General features: G+C 48.6%; 1 protein-coding gene across 1 annotated transcript in view; it reads left to right on the forward strand.

The window, feature by feature from the left end:
• Positions 1-25,521, forward strand: part of LOC138812390 (ryanodine receptor 1) — a 112,969-nt gene that overhangs the window by 84,867 nt on the left and 2,581 nt on the right. Inside the window, exons 87-100 of the mRNA XM_070000346.1 lie at positions 867-948; positions 2,391-2,578; positions 8,135-8,476; positions 10,269-11,075; positions 12,115-12,182; positions 13,816-13,972; positions 15,854-15,940; positions 16,978-17,229; positions 18,610-18,740; positions 19,556-19,598; positions 21,032-21,162; positions 21,257-21,317; positions 22,347-22,493; positions 22,639-22,773. Coding sequence (XP_069856447.1) covers positions 867-948; positions 2,391-2,578; positions 8,135-8,476; positions 10,269-11,075; positions 12,115-12,182; positions 13,816-13,972; positions 15,854-15,940; positions 16,978-17,229; positions 18,610-18,740; positions 19,556-19,598; positions 21,032-21,162; positions 21,257-21,317; positions 22,347-22,493; positions 22,639-22,773 — 2,631 coding nt within the window. The remainder of the gene's footprint in view (positions 1-866; positions 949-2,390; positions 2,579-8,134; positions 8,477-10,268; positions 11,076-12,114; positions 12,183-13,815; positions 13,973-15,853; positions 15,941-16,977; positions 17,230-18,609; positions 18,741-19,555; positions 19,599-21,031; positions 21,163-21,256; positions 21,318-22,346; positions 22,494-22,638; positions 22,774-25,521) is intronic.

Here is a 25,521-nt window from a genome sequence, read left to right on the forward strand (position 1 = left end):
AAGTGGGGTTAACCAGGAAAACTCAGAGTATGGTTGAGGGGGCACCCAACTGAAAATGGAGGGATTGTGTGAGAAGGTAGGTTGGTTCATAGGTAGGCACCTCTTCCCTATGCAGATCCTCATATGTCAGAACCTTAGATTCAGAATGTCAAATGTGTTCTAATTAGAATTAGCAACTCCCCAAGCTAGTGTGAGGGTTGAAAGAACTTTACCTACCACTTTTCTGGTCTCTTCCTTTGCCTTCTCCACTTGGTCAGAGAGAGCTATATGAAATCAGCCCTGTGGGTCAACAATGATCACATATTAACAATGGTATGTGACTCAACTTAACTACCAGGTGGCGGAACTTTGTGGTGAAGGATTCCATGTGTCCCACAGGAGGCACTGTGCAGGGGATAGCATGTGCTCCTCTATGTCCCACAGTGGCTTACCAGAAAGCACAGTGGCTGTCTCCCCAGCAGTCCTCCTGAACACAGTCTTTCTTTTCCAATGATTGTGGATATGGAGCACCCAACCATAGAACAGGCATTGTTCTCGGTCTCTGTCTTCAGCATTGCTCACTCTTTCTCTCTCTCCGCTCTGAATGTCTGTTCTCCATGTCTCCTCTTCCTTCTCTGTCAGTCTAATGCCCCTTATATCTCCTGCTGGGAGTGCTTCCCCCTCACCCAGTGCAACCCCCAACCCCCACAATCTTATCTCTGCCCCCTCCCCTGCTTTCGAGGAACATGTCAGGACTCGGGTCCCCTCAGAGGTAAGAAGGGAGAGAGGGGGTAATCTCAGACCTGTTGGGGAGGAGAAGCACCTGGGAGTGGGAGCCGTGTCTCTGCAGACACCAGCCCTGACACAGTGGGACTGTGGATCTCTAGGACTCCAGCCAGATTGAGCTGTTGAAGGAGCTGCTCGATCTACAGAAGGACATGGTGGTGATGCTGCTGTCCCTACTGGAAGGTAAATGACAACCTGGGGAGTGGGGGGCGGAAGCACAGAATAGCCTGTAATCCCAGCATTTAGAAGACTGAATCAGGAGGACCAGTTTCAGGCCAGTCTGGCCTCCACAGTGAGATTCTGTCCCTTAATATATTAATTGAAATTTAAAAAAAAAATTTAACAGGTACCAAAATAAGCTAGAGCTTCGGGCCAACTAGAGAGTATGTAAAATCCCAGTTTGCCATAGTCTTCATCTGTCCTGACTGTTTTATCCTTGGCTTCCCCCCTCCCTCCTGCCAATCTAAGGACTTTTGTGTACAGTAAAGGTTTTGGTATATGAGCTCTGAGGTTATGCATCTGGGTTCAAATCTTCTCTCTCCCTGCCATCTACTGGCTATGTTGAGTGGGTAATTTTCATCAGCTGATCCTCATGCGCAAAACCAAGTAGTCATACATTCTCTCCCAGGGTAGTCATGAAATTATGCAAGGCATATCTGTCACCCACAGGTAGCTTTATTGATGATTACCCCAGCTAGTGAGAGATATAGACAGCTTGGCATGGTGGTACATGTCTGTAATTCCAGCAGAGGATGATCTATAATCTAAAGAGGACTGTGGTCTGAGGCCAACCTGAACAATAACAACAACAGCAAAAAGAATAGACCCTACCTGAACAACAAAAGTAAAAAAAAAAAAAGTGTTAGGGTGTGTTAGGCAGAGTGCCTGCCTAGCAAGTGTGAGGCCCTGAGTTCAAACCCTAGTACTGCCAAAAGAGAAAGAAGAAGGCTGGGTGCTGGTGGTTCATGCTTGCAATCCTAGCAACTCAGGAGGCTGAGATCTGAGGACTGGAGTTGGACATGAAAGTTCATGAGACTCTTATCTCCAATGAACTACCAGAAACCAAAAGTGGTACTGTGGCTCAAAGTGGTAGAGCACTAGCCTTGAGCAAAAGAGCTCAGGGACAGTGCTCAGGTGCTGAGTTCAAGCCCCATGCAAAAAAAAAAAAAAAAAAAAAGATTTGGGAGAGAAAAGAGAAAAGCACAAAACAAGCAGGTGGGCTCTCGGTAGGCTGATACAGATCAGGAAGTAACCCTTTTCAGGGGGATACAGAAGCTGGTTTGGGAGCATGAGCCCAATGGTGAACCATAGGTTCTGAGCTGGAGAGAGAAAGCTAGCCTAAGAAAACTCAGGAAAGGATGCTGTCGGAGCTGGGAAAATGGTAGAGTGCTTGCCTTGCATGCATGAGGCCCTGGGTCTGATTCCTCAGCCCCACATAAACAGAAAAGGCCGGAAGTGGCACTGTGGCTCAAGTGGTAGAGCACTAGCCTTGAGCTGAAGAGCTCAGGGACGATGCCCAGGCCCAGAGTTCAGGCCCATGACCAAATAATAATAATAATGATAATAATAATAGTAACTCAAGGAAGAATGCTGTGCTGGGCTGTACTGACCTGGAGTTCCCACAGGGAACGTGGTGAATGGCATGATCGCCCGGCAGATGGTAGACATGCTCGTGGAGTCCTCATCCAACGTGGAGATGATCCTCAAGTTCTTCGACATGTTCCTGAAACTCAAGGACATTGTGGGCTCCGAGGCCTTCCAGGACTATGTCACTGATCCCCGGGGCCTCATCTCTAAGAAGGACTTCCAGAAGGTGAGTTCTGCACAGGACCTCAGTGGGTGGCCAAGTTCTGGCCATGACTTCCTGACTGGCTGACATGAGGGACAGACTTCTCTGCCAACCACAGCTTCCTTATCTGTAAGTTGGGATGAAACAATAATGGGAATTGAACTCAGGGCCTCAGGTGTGCTAGGCAAGTGTTCTACCACTGAGCCATATTCCCCAGACCCTTTTGGGGTTGTTTGGAGGATGAAGTACATGAATGCATATGAGAATCATCATTATTATGAATAGTTCTAACAGTTATCATCTGTGCTAATGGCCTTTCTGCTAGATGACAAAATGCAAACTGGTTCAGTCTGTGGTCCCTTACCCCTAGGGCTTTGGGCCTGTGGCAGGCAAGAAGAGTACACGCTAGAGCAGTGCTGCTCAATTCATGACTGTCTATCTATCTATATTTTCTTTTCTTTTCTTTTCTTTTCTTTTTTTGTCAGTCATGGGGCTTGAACTCTGGGCCTGGGCACTGTCCCTCAGCTCTTCAGCTCAAGGCTAGTGCTCTACCACTTAAGCCACAGCACCACTTTTGGCTTTTTCTGAGTAGTTTATTGGAGATTAAGAGTCTCAGAGGGACTTTTCTATGTGGGCTGCCTTCAAACCACAGTCCTCAGATCTCATCCTTCTGAGTAGCTAGGATTACAGGCATGTGCTACCTGTGCCCAGCAACTCATGACATTTTATAGCTCAACACTTGGCCCAGTTTTGTTGTTTTTTTGTTTGTTTGTTTTTTAGGCCTCAGGTAAGGGTAGAATATCATGTGGCAGGAGCCTGTGGCAAAGCAAATCGCTGTCACAGTCCAAGTTGGGATCAAAGAGGGGGAAGATCCCTGGATCTACTCTGAAAGCAGAGCTGACAGATTTACTGAGAAATCAGGTGTGGGTGGTGGGACAAAAGAGCCGAATCATGGATGACTCAACACTTTCAGTTTAAGCACTTAGGTGGGTGGAACTGCTATCCCAGAGATGGGTGGGTGGGGGCACAGAGGCTTTTGCAAACAGAAGTTCACTTTGGGCCATTTCCATTTCTGACATCTACAAAGAGATTTCAGCTGGGGCTTTAGCTGTTAAGAATCTATATTCTGAGGGCTGGGAAGGTGGCTCAGTGGTAGAGCGCGTGCCTTGCATGCATGAGGCCCTGGGTTCAATTCCTCAGCACCACATAAGCAAAAAGAAAAAAGCCGGAAGTGGCACTGTGGCTCAAGTGGTAGAGTGCTAGCCTTGAGCTGAAGAGCTGAGGGACAGCGCCCAGGCCCAGAGTTCAGACACCACGACCAGACCCAAAAAAAAAAGAATCTATATTCTGAGACTTGACTTGGTTGCTCACATCTGTAATTCTAGCTACTCAGGAGGCAGAAGTAGGAGAATCATGATCCCAAGTCTTGGCTGAAGCAAACGTTCAAGACTTGATCTGATCTATAACTGAAGCAGAAAGACCTGGGGTCATGGTTCAACTGGTAGACTTAACTGGCAGGCTAAAACTGAAAAAAAAAATTTTTAAAGGCACTGCATTCTGGAGAACACTTAGGGCTAGGTGTTGGTGACTTGACAGTCATTTCTGCAGCTGGCATTCAGTACTGGTATTCAGAGGCCTCAACTGTATCTTATGGAAAGGGCATGCTTCAAGAAGGGAGTGCAGATTCCAGACTATAGTCCCTGCAGCTTTAGAGCTCTATAAGGCAATTTCAACATGGGAAACTGACAATAGTGAGAAAAGAATGAGGGTGATGGTGGTTGGGAGGGAAAACTGAGAGAAAAATGAGGGAAAAGGTGACACCTTTCAAAAAGAAATGTAGAGCCTGGTGCCGGTGACTCATGCCTGTAATCCTGGCTACCCCGGAAGCTGAGATCTGAAGATCACAGTTCAAAGCCAGCCCAGGCAGGAAAGTCCATGAGACTTTTATCTCCAATTAACACCAGAAAACCAGAAGTGGCACTGTGGCTCAAGTGGTAGAATACTTGCCTTGAATTGAAGAGCTCAGAGACAGTGCCCAGGCCCAGAGTTTAAACCCCACAACTGTCAAGAAAAAGAAAGAAATGTGCTCATTACCTGACTTACATCACTGTAAACCCTCTGTACACCATCTTTACAGTAACAATTTTTATTTTTTTTAATTTAATTTTATTTTATTTGTGAACATACTGTACAGAGGAGTTACAATTACGTGGGCAGGATAATGCGTACATTTCTTACCAAGCATTGCAGCCTCCTCCTTTGTTTACCCTTCACATCCCTTCCCAGCCTCCCCCCTCCCCCACAATCCCAATCCTTCTCCTTCCCCTCCTTCCCCCCCCCACCCCCCGCACCGACGTTGTAAAGCTAGTTTTGGACATGACAACTTGTACTTCTCAATGTTGCAACAGGTCCACCTGTATCCTTAAACAACTGGTTTTTCCCCATCTCCTCCACAAGTTATACTGACATCAAGTATAGTGAAAGCAGGGGTTATACTGTGGGGGAAGGATATACAAAGCAACAAAGAGATAATCTTATAAATGCATTAGAAACACATGCATGAAAGAAAAAAACATTAAAATACACATCTAAGGGTTCATTTTCCTGACATCACATTATCTGACCTTTTCCGCTTGACTCATACATATAAGTAACAATTTTTTAAAAAAAGAAGGTCTCACATCTGTAATCCTAGCTACTCAGGAAGCTGAGATCTGAGGATCATGGTTCAAAGCCAGCCCAGGCAGGAAAGTCGTGTGTGTGTGTGTGTGTGTGTGTGTGTGTGTGTGTGTGTGTGTGTGTGTGTGTGTGTGTGTGTGTGTGTGTGTGTGTGTGTGTGTGTGTGTGTGTGTGTGTGTGTGTGTGTGTGTGTGTGTGTGTGTGTGTGTGTGTGTCCTGGGGCTTGAACTCAGGGCCTGGGTACTGTTCCTGAGCTTCTTTGGCTCAAGGCTAACACTCTACCTCTTGAGCCACAGTGCCACTTCCAGCTTTTTCTGCGTATGTGGTATTAAGGAATTGAACCCAGGGCTACACGCATGCTAGGCAAACACTTCACTACTGAGCCACATCTCCAGCCCCTCCATGTGACTCTTAGGTCCAGATAACCACCAAAATGCTGGAAGTACAGCTCAAGGGGTAGAGTTCCAGCCTTGAACAAGAAAGTTAAAAGAGAGCACCCAGGACCTGAGTTCAAGCCCCAGTACCAGCATAAACAAGCAAAGTCCTAGGCAAATAAATGATGACAAAAAGAGAACAGCAAATCACAGGGCTGGGGCTGGGAATGTGGCTTAGTGATAGAATGCTTGCCTAGCATTCATGAAGCCTGGGTTCGATTTCTCAGTACCACATAAACAGAAAAGGCTGGAAGAGGTACTGTGGCTCAAGTGGAAGAGTGCTAGCCTTGATCAAAAGAAGCTTAGGAACAGTGCCCCAGCCCTGAGTTCAAGGCCCAGGACTGGCAAAAAAAAAAAAATCACAGGGCTAATTTGGAGGGCAATGGGCCCCAGACCTGTTTAGGGGTGAGAAAAGACTGTCTTCTACCGGTCATCATGGAGAAAGGCAGGTGGCTGAAGACAGGGCAGAAGAGGAGAAGTTTCTGGGTGATTCTGTCTCTATACCCTGTGGTTTTTAGAACCCTTCACGATGTGCAGAGCCTCTTACTCATTTAGAAAGCATCTTGCAAAGTTCTTGGCTTTTTACAGAGCACTCCTTAGAACAACAAAAAAAATTCACTTCTATTCATACCATGGCAACATTTCTCACACTGTATTTTGCAGCCCATTGTAGGTCACAAAATTAATCTACTAAATCAGAACTAGCATCTTTAAAAAACAAAGTACCCATGGCTCATGCCTGTAAATCCTAGCAACTCAGGAAACTGAGATCAGAGGATCATGGTTTGAAACCAGCCCATGCAGGAAGTCCATGTGACTTTATCTCTAATAAAAAGCCAGAAGTAGAGCTGTGGCTCAAGGGATAGAGCACTGGCCTTGAGCAAAAGAAGCTCAGGGACAGTGCCAAGGCCGAGTTCAAGCCCCAGAATGGGTACCAAAAAGAAAGACATTGCAGAGTATAGTTGCATAGGAAGGAAGGAAGGGAGGAAGGGAGAGAGAGAGAGAGAAAGGGGGGGGAGAGATAGGTCATCACAAATACGGTTGCATAGGAAGTTAGAATTTTTTTTCTTTTGAGTCATATTGTGCAATACGTTCTTACTATTGGTGTGGTCAAGAACATTTAGAAAATTGCCTTCAATAACTGCTTGCAAAAGTACATAAAAGAGTGAAGTAAGCCAAGCTCAGAGACAAACAGCACATGTTTTTAAAGCTCATGTGGAAGCTAGATCTAAAATACCTGGGGCATGATAAATTATATAAGACTCTAGGCATTCACATATAAACTGTGAGACTAAAGAAAGATACTCTTAAGGAAGGAACCCAAATGCATAAGGCCTCTGCACATTTAAAATACTATTTATTGAAATTAGTTCCAGGAAATGGAAATATGGGCTTTTTGTTTTGTTTTTTGGGTCCGGTCGTGGGGCCTGAACTCTAGGCCTGGGCATTGTCCCTCAGCTCTTCAGCTCAAGGCTAGCACTCTACCTCTTGAACCACAACACCACTTCCGGCTTTTTTCTTTTTGCTTATGTGGTGCTGAGGAATCGAACCCAGGGCTTCATGCATGCGAGGCAAGCACTCTACCACTGAGCCACCTTCCCAGCCCCAATATGGACTTTTTGTTGATGGTGGTGGTGGTATTTATTTATTTATTGACAGTCCTGGAGCTTGAACTCAGGGCCCGGGCACTATCCCTGAGCCTCTTTGTGTTCAAGGCTAGCACTCTACTCCTTGAGCCACAGGGCCACTTCTCGCTTTTTCTGTGATTAATTGGAAATAAGAGTCCCATGGGCTTTCCTGCACAGGCTGGCCTCAAATCACAATCCTCAGATCTCAGCCTCCTGAGTAGCTAGGATTACAGGCATGAGCCACCAGTGCCGTGATGTTTTGTTACTTTTTTCTGTCTTATGGGAGGGCAAGGAGGTTGCCCTCAGAAATGGAGGAAGGAAAGATGACCAAATGCAGGCATGGTACTCAGCAAACACTATATGGAAAATGAGTTATGCAGCTTGTGGACTGAGATGGGAGGGGGAAATTGGTGGAAAGCAAAGGAAGGGGTGACATTGTCCAAAAAAAAAAGAAATGTACTCATTACCTGACTTAGGAGACTATAACCCCTCTGTGCAACACCTTAATCATAACAATAAAATTATATTTACATTTTTCTAAAGTACATAAGAGGGTAGGCAGTGTGGCTCAAGTTGTAGAATGTTCCCCTCCTCCCTTGAGCAAAAAGGCTAAGGGTCAGCTCCTGGGCCCTGAGTTTAAACCCCAGTACTGGCATGAGAAAGAAAGAAAAAGAAATGTAGCATTTCAGAATTTTGATGGTTGGCAACAGCCTTCCTTGCTGGATGGCCAGCCTTGGGTTCTGGATGTAAGATTCTAGTCTTTTATTTTTGTCTGCTGCTGTATGCAGAGCACTGGGGGTTCTGAGTCACCCCCACTGACCTCTCCTACTTACCTCTAGGCTATGGATAGTCAGAAGCAGTTCACTGGCCCGGAGATCCAGTTCCTGCTTTCCTGCTCTGAAGCAGATGAGAATGAGATGATCAACTGCGAGGAGTTTGCCAACCGCTTCCAGGAACCAGCTCGTGACATCGGCTTCAATGTGGCGGTGCTGCTGACCAACCTGTCCGAGCACGTGCCACACGACCCACGCCTGCGCACCTTCTTGGAGCTGGCTGAGAGTATCCTTGAGTACTTCCGGCCCTACCTGGGCCGCATCGAGATCATGGGAGCCTCACGTCGCATTGAGAGGATCTACTTCGAGATCTCAGAGACCAACCGCGCCCAGTGGGAGATGCCCCAGGTGAGCAGAAGGCTTGCACTCCACGTGGGGCTGTGCACACCTTGCACGTGTGGGCTGCTGTGCTCTGGCAAGCCCATGCCCGACCTTTTTTGGGTTTTGTTGTTTTGTTGTTGTTGTTACTGTTTGTGTACCAGTACTAGGGCTTGAGGTTAGGGCCTGGATGCTGACTCTTAGCTTTCTCACTCAAAGCTGGTATTCTACCTCTTGAGTCACACTTCCACTTCTGGCTCTGGGGGTGGGGGGGGGCGTTGGGTGGGATGAGGGGGGTGTGCACATGCGTGCGCTTGAGTCCTGGGGATTGAACTCAACGCCTGGGCACTGTCTCTGAACTTTTTATTTTTCCTCAAAGCTAGTACTTTACCACTTGAACCACAGCTCCACTTCTAGCTTTTTTCTTTTCCTTCCTTCCTTTCTTTTTCTCTTTCTTTCTTTTTCTCTTTCTTTCTTTCTTTTCTTCTTCTTTCCTTCTTTCTCTCTCCCTCCCTCCTTCCTTCTTTCTCTCCTTCCTTCCCTCTCGCCCTCCCTCCCTCCCTCCCTCCCTCCCTCCCTTCCTTCCTTCCTTCCTTTCTTTCTTTCTTTCTTTCTTTCTTTCTTTCTTTCTTTCTTTCTTTCTTTCTTTCTTTCTTTCTTTCTCCCTCTCTCCCTTCCTTCCTTCCTTTCCTTCTTTCCTTCTTTCTTTCTTTTTTTTTGTAGTTTATTGGAAATAAAGAGTTTCACAGACTTTCCTGCCTGGGCTGGTTTCAAACTTCCATCCTCAGCAGGGCACCAGTGTTTCACACCTGTAATCCTAGCTACTCAGGAGACTGAGATCTGAGGATTGTGGTTCAAAGCCAGCTTGGGCAGGAAAGTATGTGAAACTCTTTTTTTCTTGGGGGGGGGGGGGTCCGGTCGTGGGGCCTGAACTCTGGGCCTGGGTGCTGTCCCTCAGCTCTTCAGCTCAAGACTAGCACTGTACCTCTTGAGCCACAGTGCCACTTCCGGCTTTTTTCTTTTTGCTTATGTGGTGCTGAGCAATCGAACCCAGGGCCTCATGCATGCAAGGCAAGCACTCTACCACTGAGCCACCCTCCCAGCCCCGTATGTGAGACTCTTATCTCCAATTATCCACCAGAAAAACCAGAAGTGTGCTGTGGCTCAAGTGGTAGAGCGCTCGCCTTGAGCTGAAGAGCTGAGGGACAGCGCCCAGGCCCAGAGTTCAAGCCCCTTGACCGACAAAACAAAAACAAAAACAAAGCCTTCCTCCTCAAATCTCAGCCTCCTGAGTCTCTAGGCATAAACCGGTGGTGCCTGGTTCACATCTGGCTTTTTGGTGGTTCATTGGAGATAAGAGTCCCACCAACTCTCCTGCCTGGGCTGTACATACGTACATACATACATATTTTTTGGGGGGGGAGGTGGTCATAGAGCTTGAACTCTGGGCCTGGACGCTGTCCCTCAGCTCTTTAGCTCAAGGCGAACGCTGTACCACTTGAGCCACAGTGCCACTTCTGGTTTTCTGGTGGTTTATTGGACATAAGAGTCTCATGGACTTTCCTGCTCAGGCTGGCTTCGAACTCTAATCCTCAGATCTCAGCCTCTTGAGTAGCTAGGATCACAGGCATGAGCCACCTGCACCCGGCTCTGGGCTGGCTTTGAATCCCCAATCCTCAGATCTTAGTCTTCAGAGTAGCTAGGAATAGAGATGTGAGCTATTGGCACCTGGCCTTTGGGCCTTTTGTCACTGTGGTCCCCAGCCTCCCGTCCCTCCTCACCCCCCACTGATGGCACTTTGTGTCCTTCATATGCACTGCAGGTGAAGGAGTCCAAGCGCCAGTTCATCTTCGACGTGGTGAATGAGGGTGGTGAGTCGGAGAAGATGGAGCTGTTCGTGAGCTTCTGCGAGGACACCATCTTTGAGATGCAGATTGCAGCACAGATCTCGGAGCCTGAGGGGGAGCCAGAGGAGTCGGAGGACGAGGGTGCCACTGAGGCTGGCACAGAGGTTCCCGAGGAGGGATCGGCAGGTCCCGAGGGCACCACAGGCGCAGTGGCAGCTGGTGTCACTGCGAGGTTGGCAGCTGCCATGAGCCGGGCGCTGCGGGGTCTTAGTTACCGCAGCCTGCGGCGGCGGGTGCGGAAGCTGCGACGGCTGACAGCGCGGGAGGCGGCCACGGCGGTGGTGGCACTGCTCTGGGCGGTGGTGACCCAGGCAGGATCAGCAGGTGCTGGGGCAGCAGCAGGCACACTGCGCCTCCTCTGGGGCTCCCTCTTTGGCGGTGGCTTGGTAGACAGTGCCAAGAAAGTGACCGTCACTGAGCTCCTGGCGGGCATGCCTGACCCCACTGGTGATGAGGTGCATGGCCAGCAGCCCACAGGGCCAGGTGGTGACGCAGATGGTGAAGGCGAGGGTGAGGGCGAGGGTGACACCCAGGAGGGTGCAGGTGAAGAAGAGGCGGCATCAGATGAGGCCCGACAGGGCGGTGCAGACCGGGCTGTGGCTGTGGCCGATGGGAGTCCTTTCCGGCCTGAAGGGGCTGGTGGTCTCGGGGACATGGGTGATACGACTCCAGTGGAGCCACCTACGCCTGAGGGTTCCCCGATCCTCAAGAGGAAGCTGGGGGTGAGCTGGGATTCATCTGGGTGCTGAGCGATGGGGTGGGAGAGAGAGAGAGAGAGACCCTGGGTGGGTGGATATGAGCTGGTGGAAGATGGAGATGCTTAGAAAAAGAGCCAGGGACAGATACCTAGAGAAAGGGTCCCAACGTGAAAGAGAAAGACATCTGCAGTAAAGTACATCCAGAGTCCCAGAAACAAATCACAGGGGAATAGGAACCAAGTTTAAAAAGATCCAAGAAGACAGAGATCAGAGACCCTCAGAGATACATGGTTTGTATGAAATTAGCCCACTCAAGACCCCCAGGGGTTGGTTGGGAAGGTGGCTCAGTGGTAGAGCGCTTGCCTTGCATGCCTGAGGCCCTGGGTTTGATTCCTCAGCACCACATAAGCAGAAAAAGCCAAAAGTGGTGCTGTGGCTCAAGAGGTAGAACGCTAGCTTTGAGCCGAAGAGCTGAGGGACAGTGCCCAGGCCCAGAGTTCAGGCCTCATGACTGACCCAAAAATAAAAACAAAAACAGAAAGACCCCCAAAGCATCCTTAGGTCTAGGTGCCTTATTGACCTGTGGTTGTCAAGGAGATGAGATGCCACAGCAGATAAAGGCTTTCCATGAAGTCAGCCTGACCATGTACAATTTACCTCCTGTATAGTGAAAACAAGAAGTCCTAGCTGACTCTAAGAGTCATACCTGTAATCCTAGATACACTCAGGAGGCTGAGCTCTGAGGATCACGGTTTGATGGTAGCCTGGGCAGGAAAGTCCATGAAACAGTTATCTCCAATTAACCAGCAAAAGTCTGGAAATGGAGTACTAGCCTTGAGTGAAAAAGCTCAGGGTCAGTTGCCGGGTCTTGAGTTCAAACCCCAGTGTTGGCACAAAAGAAACCGAATGAAAGCGAAAGAGAGAAAATGATAGCCCCTCTTCCCTGGGGTGAGGGTATCTCTTGGATAACCTGAAAATGGGGGATGAGCTGCTGGGACAGAGGGCCAGTGTAGGATTAGGCAGGCCAGCCCTGAGAAGATTCAGACCTGTGTCCTATCCCCAGGTGGAAGGAGAAGAGGAAGAAGAACAGCCTCCAGAACCAGAGCCAGAGCCTGAACCAGAGAAAGCTGAGTGAGTGTCTCAGGGAAGAAGAGGGGGAACTGAGGCCCTATACACGCCTCCCATCTGGACTGGGAGACTCCTGAGGTCAAGCCACAAAGCTGTCCTGGTCACCCTACATTCCAGCCAGGGACACAAAGGAAAGAACCCATGCAAAGAAATAAATGCTTTTTCTTTCTTTCTTTTTTTTTTTTTTTTTATCATGGGGCTTGAACTCTCTGCCTGGGTGCTGTCCCTCAGCTCTTTAGCCCAAGGTGATCACTACCATTTGAGCCATAGCACCACTTCCAGTTTTCTGAGTGGTTTATTGGAGATAAGAGTCTCACAGCCTTTCCTGCCCAGGCTGGCTTTGAACCATGATCCTCAGATCTCAGCCTCCTGAGTAGCTAGAATTACAGGTGTGAGCCACCAACATGCCGGCTTAGGAATAAATTTTGTTCTCTTAACTCCAAGCTGTTCCCTCTACCAGGAACACTTTCCCTCCAAGCTTCCTGAGTTTTCTAGTTCTTTCTGTTCAGGTTCATATGTCTCCTCCATGATACCATTTATTTATTTATTTATTTATTTATTAGCAATACTGGAGTTTGAACTCAGGGTCTTGAACTTGCTAAGCAAGCAATTCTGCAACTTGAGCCAGCCCCCCAGTCCTTTAACTTTAGGTTTGTTTTGCACATAGGGTCTTGTGTTTTGTCCAGACCAAACTTAGACTGTGTGATCCTCTTATCTCCACCTTCTTCTTTTTTTCTCTTTCTTTCTTCCTTCCTTCCTTCCTTCCTTCCTTCCTTCCTTCCTTCCTTTCTTTCTTCCTTTCTTCCTTCCTTTCTTTCTTTCTTTTTTTTTCTTTTGTCGGTTGTGAGGCTTGAACTCTGGGCCTGGGCTCTGTCCCTCAGCTCTTCAGCTCAAAGCTAGCGTTCTACCATTTGAGCTACAGCGCCACTTCGGTTTGGTTTTGTTTTGTTTTGTTTTGTTTTTTCCTAGTGGTTTATTGGAGATAAGAGTTTCACGGACTTTCCTGCCCGGGCTGACTTTGAACCTTGATCCTTAGATCTCAGCCTCCTGAGTAGCCAGGATTACAGGCGTGAGCCACTGGTGCCCAGCTCTTTTTTTCTTTCGTCATGGGGTTTAAATTTGGGTCCTGGGCACTATCCCTGAGCTCTTTTGCTCAAGGCTAGCTCTCAGCTACTTTAAGTCACAGTGCCACTTCTAGTTTTCTGGTGGTTAATTGGAGATGAGAGTCTCACAGACTTTCCTGCTTGGGCTGGCTTTGAACCTTGATCCTCAGATCTCAGCCTCCTGAGTAGCTAGGATGACCGGCATGAGCCACCAGCACCTGGCTCCTATCTCCACTTTTTGAGTAGTTGGGATTATGGGCATTCACTGTCTGTCTGTCATGCTATGTGGCTCCCTCCTAGGCTGACCAGATGTCTCATTTAGCTTCTTGCCTCCTTCGTTCCAGTTAGGACTGCTCCCCCTTAGTTACACTGGGCTGGAATCCCATGAAGGTGGAGCCAATGGATGTCTCATTACTCAGTGTTCCTAGCATCTCTAGATCTGAGCTAGGCCACAGGCAGGACCCTTTGTGAATGATTTTGAACAATGAATTGCCCAGGCACTTCATGACCTCTTCCGATATCCTGCCTTACAGTACTGAGAACGGGGAGAAGGAAGAAGTCCAAGAACCCCCACCGGAGGAGCCTCCCACGAAGACAGCACCCCCTCCACCCCCTCCGAAAAAGGAGGAAGCTGGAGGTGCAGGCTTGGAATTCTGGGGGGAGCTGGAAGTGCAGAGGGTGAAGTTCTTGGTGAGGGTCCCCTAAAGACTCATGAAACTTCTTCTCACAGAGAAACTCACCTGTCCTCCTCACGCTGGTTTTAAACTCACCTATGAGGGGCTGGGAAGGTGGCTCAGTGGTAGAGCACTTGCCTTGCATGCCTGAGGCCCTGGGTTCAATTCCTCAGCACCACATACACAAAAAGAAAAAAGCCGGAAGTGGTGCTGTGTCTCTAGTAGAGCGCTAGCCTTGAACTCAAGAGCTGAGGGACAGTGCCCAGGCCCAGAGTTCAGGCCCTACGACTGGACCCCAAAAAAAAGAAAACTCACTTATGACACACTCATGTCTGAAAAGAAGCCAGGCTGGCAAAGAAGGCAGAGCTGTCTCCAGACAAGGGCTAGGGTCTGGGGCCCAGTAGGGCATTGTTTTCAAATGACCCTCACTTGACTCCCAATCCCTATTCCTACCTCCACATCTTTGCTCCTCCAGCATCACCTGCTTAGGCCCTACCCATCTAGCCAGCTGAGGCTCTAATCTCCCCTTTCTCCCCAGTGTATTCTATTGCATGGCCTTCTGTATCTGGACTCCCCTGTGTATTCTATTGCATGGCCTTCTGTATCTGGACTAGGCCCTGACCCCAGCTCCTGCAGGGGTCTAAGCTGTCAGGGATTCCTATGCAACAGCCCATCTTCTCATCCATCCTTGGAGAAAGCATGGTGACTATTCTTCCCTCCCACCAATCCTGAGGTGGGGAGTGGGGGTGAGAGACACAAGTTCAACAGAAGGCCATGTCATGAGGGTTTGTGCGAGGAATGAGAGACACGGGAGGAAGTGGAGAGATAAAGAAGAGATGGAGCCGGGCTCTGGTGGCTCACACTTTTAATCCTAGCTATTCTGGAGGCTGAGATCTGAGGATCATGGTTCAAAGCCACCCCGGGCAGAAAAGTCTGTGAGACTCTTATCTTTAGTTAACTCCCCAAAGCCAGAGGTGGAGATGGGGCTCAAGTAGTAGAATGCTAGCCTTGAGTACAAAAACTCAGAGACAATGCCCAGGCTGAGTTCAAGCCCTAGTCCCTGCACCAAAACAATACAGGTAACGTCACCTGCAAGCCAGCATATAGTGGTTGGGGTATAGACTCAGGTGCGTGACTACTAAGGTTTAATTCTCAGGTATGGGACTGGGGATATAGCTCAGAGAGGTTGCTTAGGATATGCAAGGCCCTGGGTTCCATACCTCATACAGACATCATCATCATCATCATCATCACCACCACTACCACAGTCATCATCATTCCAGGTCTGCTACTATGGGATGTTGAACCAAATACCACCTCCCTGATCCTGTTTTCTTTTTTCTTTTTCTTTTTCTTTTCTTTTCTTTTTTTTTGGTGCTGATCGTAGAATTTGAACTCAAGGCCTGGCACTGTCCCTGAGCATCTTTTTCTTTTCAAGGCTAGTGTTGTACCACTAGCCACAGCTAGTGGAGCCACAGCTCCACTTCTGGCCTGTTTGGTAGTTCATTGGAGATAAGAGTCTCATGGACTTCTCAGCCTGGGCTGGGAAGATCCTCAGATTTCAGCCTCCTGAGTAGCTAGGATTATAGGCATGAGCCATTGGCTCTGAGCCCTAAGCCCATTTTCTTGTCTAGAAAGCCTAGGGTTGTAGTAAGAATGAAACCGATTGGTGTATATAAAGTTCTCCACCCAGGTCTTGCTATACAGCAAGCACTCAATAAGTAGGAGCTAATAGGGTTGGCTGTTGAGGACCAGGAGCTCTGATGGTGGGTAAGTGATGGATGGGAGGGTTCTCCAGGAAAGAGACCAGACTGTGAGTGTTCTGTCTCTCTCCCTCTGTCTTTCCCTTCTCTCTCTCCTCTCTCTTTCTCTTTCTCTGTCTCTCTCTCACATACAGAATTACCTCTCCCGGAACTTTTACACTCTGCGGTTCCTTGCCCTTTTCTTGGCATTTGCCATCAACTTCATCCTGCTGTTTTATAAGGTACTGGTCACATGGGTCAGGCCCTTATCCAGGCTTTGGGGTGGGAAAGGGGGGATCTTTAGCTCTCCACAGGCCCCCAGAGATCCTGAACTGCAGATACAAGGTATGGGGCTTAGCATCCTTTGCATGGTTCAGGCTTGGTACTTGGGTCTGGGAACAGTGTGGGGTCCCTCTAGGGCAGATATGAGTGGCTGTGGGAAGTAGAGGAGCAGGAGCTAGAGTTATTGTATGTGTGGCCCACCTCTGCCACATGTGAGGCTGTGCCATGTACAGGACACTTACCGAGTTGGCAAAGCTCCTCTGCTTTCCTGTCAGTTCAGAATAGAAATGTGGGGAGGAGGAAGTGAGCAGCTCACAGAATGGAGGGACAGTCAGCTTCTGGCCAGGGGACTAGCTCACAGGACACAGAGACAGGCTAGAGAGAGGTCAGAGCTCAGTGTCTGGGAGATCAAGTCCTGGTTTTACCACTTTAAGGGTTGCATGACATCAGTAAGGTATATTTTTTGTGACTTGATTTCTTTTTTCTTTTTTTTCTTTTTTTTGTGTGCCAGTCCTGGGGCTTGAAATCAAGGCCTTGGCACTGTCCCTGAGCTTTTTTACTCAAGGCTAATGTTCTCAAGGCTAGTTTCAGCCACAGCTTCACTTCCAGCTTTTTGGTGGTTAATTGGAGATCAGTCTCGCAGACTTTCCTGTCTGGGCTAGGTTTGAACTGTGATCCTCAGAGTCTCTTAAGAAGCTTGGATTACAAGTGTGAGCCACAGGCACCAGGCTCCATTCTAATTCTTTTTACTCCCCAGTCATCCCATCTCCCAGTTCGGGACAAGTTCCCAGGGCAGAGTCTGATTTACTAGCTATTGTCCTAGGCCTACTCCTCAATCTTGAGCATAGTTCAGCTGAGTCTATATCTGTTAGAAGCCCAGTGTCTCACTTCAGGAATGGAGGCTGCTGAACATATGCTAGTGATTACAGGGTGGGACAGATAAGGTGCTGCGAATACCAGGATCCCCTTCCCTAATGGATCTCTGTCCCGAATTTAGGTCTCAGATTCACCACCAGGAGAAGATGACATGGAGGGCTCAGCGGCTGGAGAGATGTCGGGAGCAGGGTCTGGCAGTGGCTCTGGCTGGGGCTCAGGGGCCGGTGAGGAGGTAGAAGGTGATGAGGATGAAAACATGGTATACTATTTCCTGGAAGAGAGTACAGGCTACATGGAACCTGCTCTGCGGTGCTTGAGTCTGTTACACACACTGGTGGCCTTCCTCTGCATCATTGGCTACAACTGCCTTAAGGTGGGCTATAACTGTGGTCCTGGGGACAGGTGCTTAGAAGGGGGCAAGATGCTGGGGCATTGATGGGGAGGATCTGGGGTAGAGCTTGGGGATGGGGCAGAAGTTGAGCTCTCACAGTGGTTGAGACATGGAGAGAGTTTGAAGTTGAAGTAAGAGTGAGACACTGATAGAAAACTTGGGATGGGGTACTGGTGGCTCATGCCTGTAATCCAAGCTACTCAGGAAGCTGAGATGAGAGGATCACAGTTCAAAGCCAGCCCAGGCAGGAAACTCTGTGAGACTCTTAACCAGCAGAAAACCAGAAGTCGCGCTATGGTTTTAAATGGTAGAGCACTAGTCTTGACCTTTTGAAAGTGCTCTAAGAGAGTGTCCAGGCCCTGAGTTCAAGCCCCATGACTATCACAAAGAAAAGAAAAGAAAAATTGGGATCTGTAGCAAAGGTGGCAGTCAAATTGGAACAGGTACAGATGATGGCTGAGGTAGTCAAGGCCAAGACTCTTCAAATCTCCAGGCCTGGATATCTGTCAATTTCTGGGTCAGGAAGCAACTGTGTCATTGGGAATGCTCTGCATGTTTGTTGCTGGGTGAATTAAGATCTGTAGTGAGCCAGGTGTGTAGCACATACCTGTAATCTCAGCACTTGGAAGGCTTGAGAGTTCCAAGCCAGCCTAGGGGAAGTGGTTCTGTGGCTCAAGTGGTAGCGCACTCACCTTGAGCTGAAGAGCTGAGGGACAGTGCCCAAGCCCAGAGTTCAAGCCCCACGACCAAAAAAAAAGGCACCAAGCCAGCCTAGGTTACATAAGAGAGACTCTTAGAGGTCCTGGATATCAGGCATAACAAAAATACTTAATAGGGATGTAAATTCCACATCCCACTCTCCACCTTCTGCCTGTGCCTCCCCATTTCAATCCCCCCCCATGTCCGTCTGTCTGTCTGTCTGTCTGTCTGTCTGTCTGTCTGTCTGTCTGTCTCTCTCTCTCTCTCTCTCTCTCTCTCTCTCTCTCTCTCTCTCTCTTTGTCTCTCTCTCTCTCTCTCTTTCTCTCTTGTTGGTTGGTTGTGGAGGCCCTGTTCCTCTCTGAGGTCTTTTTGTTCAAGGTTAGTGCTCTAGCACTTTGAGCCACAGAGCCACTTCCAGTTTTCTGATGGTTTATTGGAGATACGAGTCTCATAGACTTTCCTGCCCCGGCTAGCTTTGAACCATGATCCTCAGATCTCAGCCTCCTGAGTAGCTAGGATTACAGGCGTGAGCCACCAGCCTCTGGAGCCCCATTTCTATCTTGACCACTGTTGGAAAGCTCCTCCAACAGGGAGGCCCCAGCCAGTTCTCAGGTGGTTGATCCTCCCACGTGCCTGATCCTTTCCTTCCTTCCACAACCCAGGTGCCCCTGGTGATCTTTAAACGGGAAAAGGAGCTAGCCCGCAAGCTGGAGTTCGATGGCCTTTACATCACAGAACAGCCTGAAGATGACGATGTGAAGGGACAGTGGGACCGCCTGGTACTGAACACACCGTAAGTGTCTAGCATCACCTCATGGTGTGAGGGGGCGCTAGGAGGGGCAGTGTGTGCAGAGCTGAGTTTCCTCCCCAGTTGAGTCTCAGTGGACCAGAACCTCCAGATTGGCATCCAAGAATTGTCATGTTAAATGCTGTCCCAATAGGTGATTCTCACTCAGGGCCCATAAATGAGACATAAGAATTCATTGAGCTGGGCATTGGTGGCCCCCACACCTGCCATCCTAGCTACTCAAAAAGCTGAGATCTGAGGATCATAATTCAAAGCCAGCCTGGGCAAGAGAGTCCATAAGACTCTTATCTCTGGGGCTGGGAAGGTGGCTCAGTGATAGAGCACTTGCCTTGCATGCATGAGGCCCTGGGTTCGATTCCTCAGCACCACATAAGCAAAAGGAAAAAAGCCGGAAGTGGTGCTGTGGCTCAAATGGTAGAGCTCTAGCCTTGAGCTGAAGAGCTGAGGGACAATGCCCAGGCCCAGAGTTCAGGCCCCACGACCAGGATCCCCCCCCCAAAAAAAAGACTCTTATCTCCCATGAACCACCAAAAAACTTGGAAGTGGAGCTGTGGCTTAAGTGGTAGAGTGCCAGCCTTGAACAACAAAAAAAAAGGTCAAGGACAGTGCCCAGGCCCTGAGTTCAAGCCCCCGGACCAGCACATATAATAATAATAATAACAACAACAATAATAATAATTCATTGAAAGTTTTGTCAGCCTAGGCAATGCAGGAGACCTGTCTTATTTCTGTGTGCCTGGCAGAGAGCTCCCATCTCTGCTTTCCACCAACTGAGATGTTCTCTCTCTCTTTCTCTGCAGGTCTTTCCCCAGCAACTACTGGGACAAGTTTGTCAAGCGGAAGGTAAGAAGACATGGTCAGGAGAAGATGATTTCTAGCCTGGGTCTCCTGTGCCACCACCTGGCCCTCTCAACATTGCTGAGTGCTTTCTCTGTGTGCAACCTTGGGCAAAATGCTTTTCCTATCTGAGGAGCACCTCAGTTTACCCATGGACACATAGGGTGATTCTCATACTTCCCCCTCTAATGGGGGTGACTCAAGTAAACTGTGCTTCCTGCCATCTGGCAGGGTGAAGACTCAGTAAATAGTGGAGAATAGGGGAAGAGATGGGGATTCGAACTTAGAGCCTAGAGTGTTCTATGCAGGTGTGCTCTACCACTTGAGCCACACCTCTAGATATGGAGCAACACTTTTAAATTCAGTTAAAGACTGAACATAGCCAGGTGCTAGTACCTCGTGCCTGTAATCCTAGCTACTCAGGAATTGAGGCACATAGTTCAAAGCCAGCCAGTGCAGGAAAATCCATAAGACTTTTATTTAATCAACCAAATGCCAGAAGGGGAGCTATGACTCAAGTGGTAGACTGCTAGCCTTGGGCAGTGCTCAGGCCCTGAGTTCAAGTGCCACTACCTACAGAGAGGGAGGGGGAGGAGAAAGAGAGAACCCTAAATGTGCAAGATCCTAGGTTTGATTTTTATCATACTAAAGAAACAGATATATAACTAAAATGGGAGCCAAGCATGGTGCTGTTTTTAGTGTAGAGGGCTCAGAAACAATTACACTAGGGCTAGGAATGTGGCTTAGGGTACCATGCTTGCCTAGCATGCATGAAGCCCTGGGTTCGATCCCTCAGTACCACATAAACAGAAACAGCTAGAAGTGGTGCTGAGGCTGAAGTGGTAGAGTGCTAGCCTTGAGCAAAAGAAGCTCAGGGACAGTGCTCGGGCCCTGACTTCAAGCCCCAGGACTGGCGAAAGAAAGAAGGAAGGAAGGAAAAAAGAGAGAAAGAGAGCCAGAAGACAGAGAGCCAGGGAGGGAGGGAGGGAGGAAAGAAAGAAAGAAAAAGAAAAGGAACAGTTATACTAGTTTACAAGGAGATGCCAAAGTGAACCTGGTAGAAAGCCAGAGGAAAAATACCCTAGACAAAGGTAATCCCTGGTCTGAACCATGAGGCTGGGGTGGCTGGAGCAGTGTGAGTGAAAAGTGAATGGAGAGAGCCAGGTTCATAAATGGAAAGAGGCCCAGATGCATAGGCTTTCTTACCTATCTATCTAAAATAATAAATGATCCCAATTGGGCAACTGAGTCAGCTAGACCTTACCTCTTTTGGACCTTTCCCCAAGAATCTATAGAATGTTCTGACCCCCGCTCCATCCCCCAAAATACACCCCCAATTTCTCACACTAAGTCCAGAGTAACCTCACACCCTCCATGTAAGCCAGTCAAGTCTGGATGCTAACTAGTCAAGTCTGAGCCTTCCTGACCCTGTTCCCTAGGTTCTGGATAAACATGGGGACATCTTTGGGCGAGAGCGGATAGCAGAGCTACTGGGCATGGACCTGGCCTCACTGGAGATCACTGCCCACAGTGGGCGCAAACCTGAGCCTCCCCCGGGGCTGCTCACCTGGTGAGTTGGGGCAGCACTCAGGTGGGGGTGGGGGAGGTGGTCAGGGTCTGATGTTCAACCATTGGCTGTCCCCTCCTCTTCGCCCTGCCCACAGGCTCATGTCCATCGATGTCAAATACCAGATATGGAAGTTTGGAGTCATATTCACGGACAACGTGAGGAGCACCAGAGGTGGGAGGGACCCAGAAGGAGGGGCCTCCCCCTTCCTCACAAATGTTTCTGACCCAAGAATGAATCCTGAACCCCTTCCTTTTATACCTTTGATCTTGGGATACCTTCTCACTCAGATTCCTTGTCCCCAGAATAACTTTTGATACCTTAGTGCTCCTAGATTTCAGTTTTTTGTTTTTTGTTTGTCCCCTGCCCCCCATACTATAGTTTGAACTTAAAATCTGGTGCATTGCAAGGCACATAGATGCTGTGTGACTTTAGCCACACCCTCAGCCTTTTTTTTTTTTTTTTGGCTTCAGTTATTTTTTTAGGTAGGGTTTTTAACTTGGGCCAGAAAATCCTCAGGCCTCAGATCACAATCCTACTTCCTAACTGTGGCTTCTTTACCCAGTTTGTTGGTTGAGATGTGGTGTGTGTGTGTGTGTCTGTGTGTGTGTGTGTGTGTGTGTGTGTGAGTGTGTGTGTGTGTGTGTGTGTGTGTGTGTGTGTGTGTGTGTGTGTGTGTGTGTGTGTGTGTGTATAGAAGGTTTCGCTAACTTTTTTGCTAGGGCTGGCCTCCGACCACAATCTCTGCCTCCTGAGTAGCTGGTACCATTCCTAGATATATCTCTCTCTGTCTCTCTGTCTGTCTCTGTCTCTGTCTCTCTCTCTCTGTCTCTCTTTCTCTCTGTGTATCTCTCTGTGGTGTGTGTGTTTTGACACATGATCTCCCTATTTAGCTCAGACTGACCCAGCAAATTATCAAATTTCCTATGTAGCTGAGGCTGGCTTTGAATTCATGATCCTCCTGACACCATTTCTCAAGTAACTGGGATTAGTTGTACCATCACACCAGCTCAGCCAGCTTCCTTTCTGGAGAGAAAGAAGTTGCTCTCCACCTTCCCCTAGAGTGCTCCATGGCTTCCTAGTGCTCCCACACACACCTCCTTCAATCTGAGGTAGCACAGGATGCACAGTGCTTCCAAGTGTCCTTTACATGTTCCCTGACCCCAGCCCCTGTGTACCACATACAGTCTTTCCTATACCTCGGCTGGTACATGGTAATGTCTCTCCTGGGTCACTACAACAACTTCTTCTTCGCTGCCCACCTCCTGGACATCGCTATGGGGGTGAAGACGCTGCGAACCATCCTTTCCTCCGTCACCCACAATGGGAAGCAGGTGGGGCCAGGAGCTGGCAGGGAGGAGCCTGGCAGTCTGGGGGAGGGGATGAGGCTGGATGGCTGTGCCAGGGTGCTGTATGGACAGGAGGTTGGGGTCATGGACAGGGAGGGGTTGGAGCTGACCTGCCCACCCCTGCCCCCAGCTGGTGATGACCGTGGGCCTCCTGGCTGTGGTAGTCTATCTGTACACCGTGGTGGCCTTCAACTTCTTCCGCAAGTTCTACAACAAGAGCGAGGATGAGGACGAACCGGACATGAAATGTGATGACATGATGACGGTGAGCCCCCTTCCTCCCCAGCAATTCATGACCTCAGTTTCCCTGTCCATACATGTACGTTCACAACAGTACCTGGAACTGGAGTTTTAGGCTCTGGTACACATATCAGGTCTGGCTACTCATTCCTGTGCACCAAATAAAGAGACGTGGGGAAGGGCAGAGCAAAAGAGATTTAGTACATGGCTTAGCTATTCAGCCACCTTCAGAGTACAGACAAGAGTGACAGGTTTAGATAAAGAAGGAAAAGGATGAACTGGGTATTGCTCACTCACACCTCTAATCCTAGCTACTCAAGCAGCTGATATCTGAGGATTGTGGTTCAAAGCCAGCCCAGGCAGGGAAGTCTGTGAGGCTCTTATCTACACTGAACTCCAGAAGTGGCAGAGGTTTAAGTGATAGAGTGCTCTAGCATTGGGCACAAATGCTTAAGGGCAGCCAGCGCTCCAACCCAGTGTTCAAGCCCCAGGACCAACACAAACAGAAAGGAAAGGAAAAGGAAAAGGAGGGGAAGGGAGGGAAGGGAAGGGGAGAAAGAGAGCAAAAGACAGGGAGAGAGGGAAGAAAGGAGGGAGGGAGGGAAGAAGGGAGGAAAATGGAGGGGAATAAAGCATAAAGTATTCATAAACAATCCATTGCAGGTTGGACCTTGTTGACCCATTGTCTCAGTTCTGGTTCTGCCAAGGATTCTAGAAAAGTCATTATGGCTGTGATTACTTGAGAGGAGCAATGTGGTTCCCATGAGATGAGTTTCCTCTGCTCCCAGATGCAACCTCATCTTTTATATATAACTGGCCTCCTCTGGGAGTGATATGTCCTACAAAGATGCAGTTCCTTAGGGGTAGTTGTAGTTCCTTGTCATAAAGCTATTATAATAAGTATTGTCCTTCCTTGGAGTCTCAGGGAAGGAAATGGATTAAAATGAAAGACATAGAGAGTTGGGAATGTGGCCTAGTGGTAGAGCACTTGCCTAGCATGCATGAAGCCTTGGGTTTGATTCCTTAGTACCACATAAACAGAAAAGGCCAAAAGTGGAGCTGTGGCTCAAGTGGTAGAGTGCTAGCCTTGAGCAAAAGAAGCTCAGGGACAGTGCCCAGGCCCTGAGTTCAAGCCCCAAGACTGGCAATAAATAAATAAATAGATAAATAAAATAAAATAAAAGACATAGATCCAAAGTGGAGGTAGGGTTGCCTAGCTTTCCACCTGCCTTTAGTTTATTTGTGAGCCCAAGTCAGGAGTCAGTGGTTTTTTGCCAAAGCAACTTATAAGCATCTGTTATGAACTTCCCTTGTAGACCTGTTGAGAGACATATCATAAGCATTCCTTAAATAACAACCCTTGTTTCATTAGAGCCGTGCGGCTATGCATTATGGCCAGGCATAGTAGCACATGTTTGCAGTCCTCAGAGGAGGCGACAAAAGGATTGAGAGTTTGAGACCAAATTAGACAATGTTAGCGAGACTCTATCTCAGAAAAAAGCAAACCAAGACAACAAACATGTCAGGACCATGTCCAGGTTCTCAGCCAGATGCTGGAGGCCTTGCTTCCATCACTGGAAACAAGGTGAGCCAGCGGATTCTCCGTGCCTGGAACACAGTAAGAGCAAGCATGGGGTCTCCCCAGTGCCAAGTGGACCATGTCCTGCCACTCCTGTTACTCAAAACGTACTAAGGAGCCAGACACTGGTGGCTCCACACCTGTAATCTTAGCTACTCCGGAGGCTAAGACCCGAGGCTCCAGGTTCAAAGCCAGCCTGGGCATGAAAGTCCTTGAAACTCTTATCTCCAGTTAATCACCAGAAAACTGGAAGTGCTAGCCTTGAACAAAAGAGCTCAGTGACAGTGCCCAGGCCCTGAGTTCAAGCCCCACGACCAGACTGACGGACAAACAACAACAAACTTCTTGAGGATCATACCTGGTATAAAGTAGAATCACCCACCTTGACTTACATAAGCAGGGAAGAGCTGGTCCTACCTGAGTCTTAATTGCCTTAGTCTAACTACAGTTTCTCTTGCTTTTTTGCTTCCTTGCTTCCTCATCTCCTTTCAATTCCTCTAAGACCATGTGTTTCCTCCTGACCTTTCTCTGCCTCATATTCCAAGGTTACCACAAAACACACAGGCGCATACACACGCACGCGCGCGCGCGCACATACACACACACACACACAAACACACACACACACACACTTCACCTGATACCTCACCATTCAACCTAAAGGCTGCCTCCTCCAGGAAGTCTTCCCTGACTGTTGTTTCAGCTAGAGCCTGCAGTAACCACATAACCACAGCCTGTCTCATCTCTTATCTTGCTCTGACTCCTACTCTTGATTACTTCAGCTCCATTCTGCAGTCTTATCAAACTTCTTTCAGTTCCTCATGGGATCAAGAATTCCCCCATTCTTCCCCCCACCCCCCCTCCCACCCCTGCCCACTGCAGTGTTGGGGATGGACCCGTGGCCTTTGCTTATGCTAGACAAGCACTCTGACACCCAACTACATCCCCAGAGCCACAGCATTGAGTCTTTTCCTCCCTGAGAATAACATAGCCCATGCTTTTTGCTTTTTTTTTTTTTTCTCTGCCTAGAACATTTGGTCTCACACCACCCAATCAGCAAACACCTTCTAGTTCCAGCTAGGGGACAGAGCCTCTTCCAGGAAGCCTGCTTGTCACAGAGGCTAGCTCAGATGCCAACAGGCCTCTCAGTTTCCTACTGATCATACTGAGCCTCCCCATCTACCCTCTATCTTG

Source organism: Dipodomys merriami, unplaced genomic scaffold (genome assembly GCF_024711535.1).
Source record: "Dipodomys merriami isolate MVZ:Mamm:240054 unplaced genomic scaffold, mDipMer1.0.p SCAF_106, whole genome shotgun sequence".
Taxonomy (NCBI): domain Eukaryota; kingdom Metazoa; phylum Chordata; class Mammalia; order Rodentia; family Heteromyidae; genus Dipodomys; species Dipodomys merriami.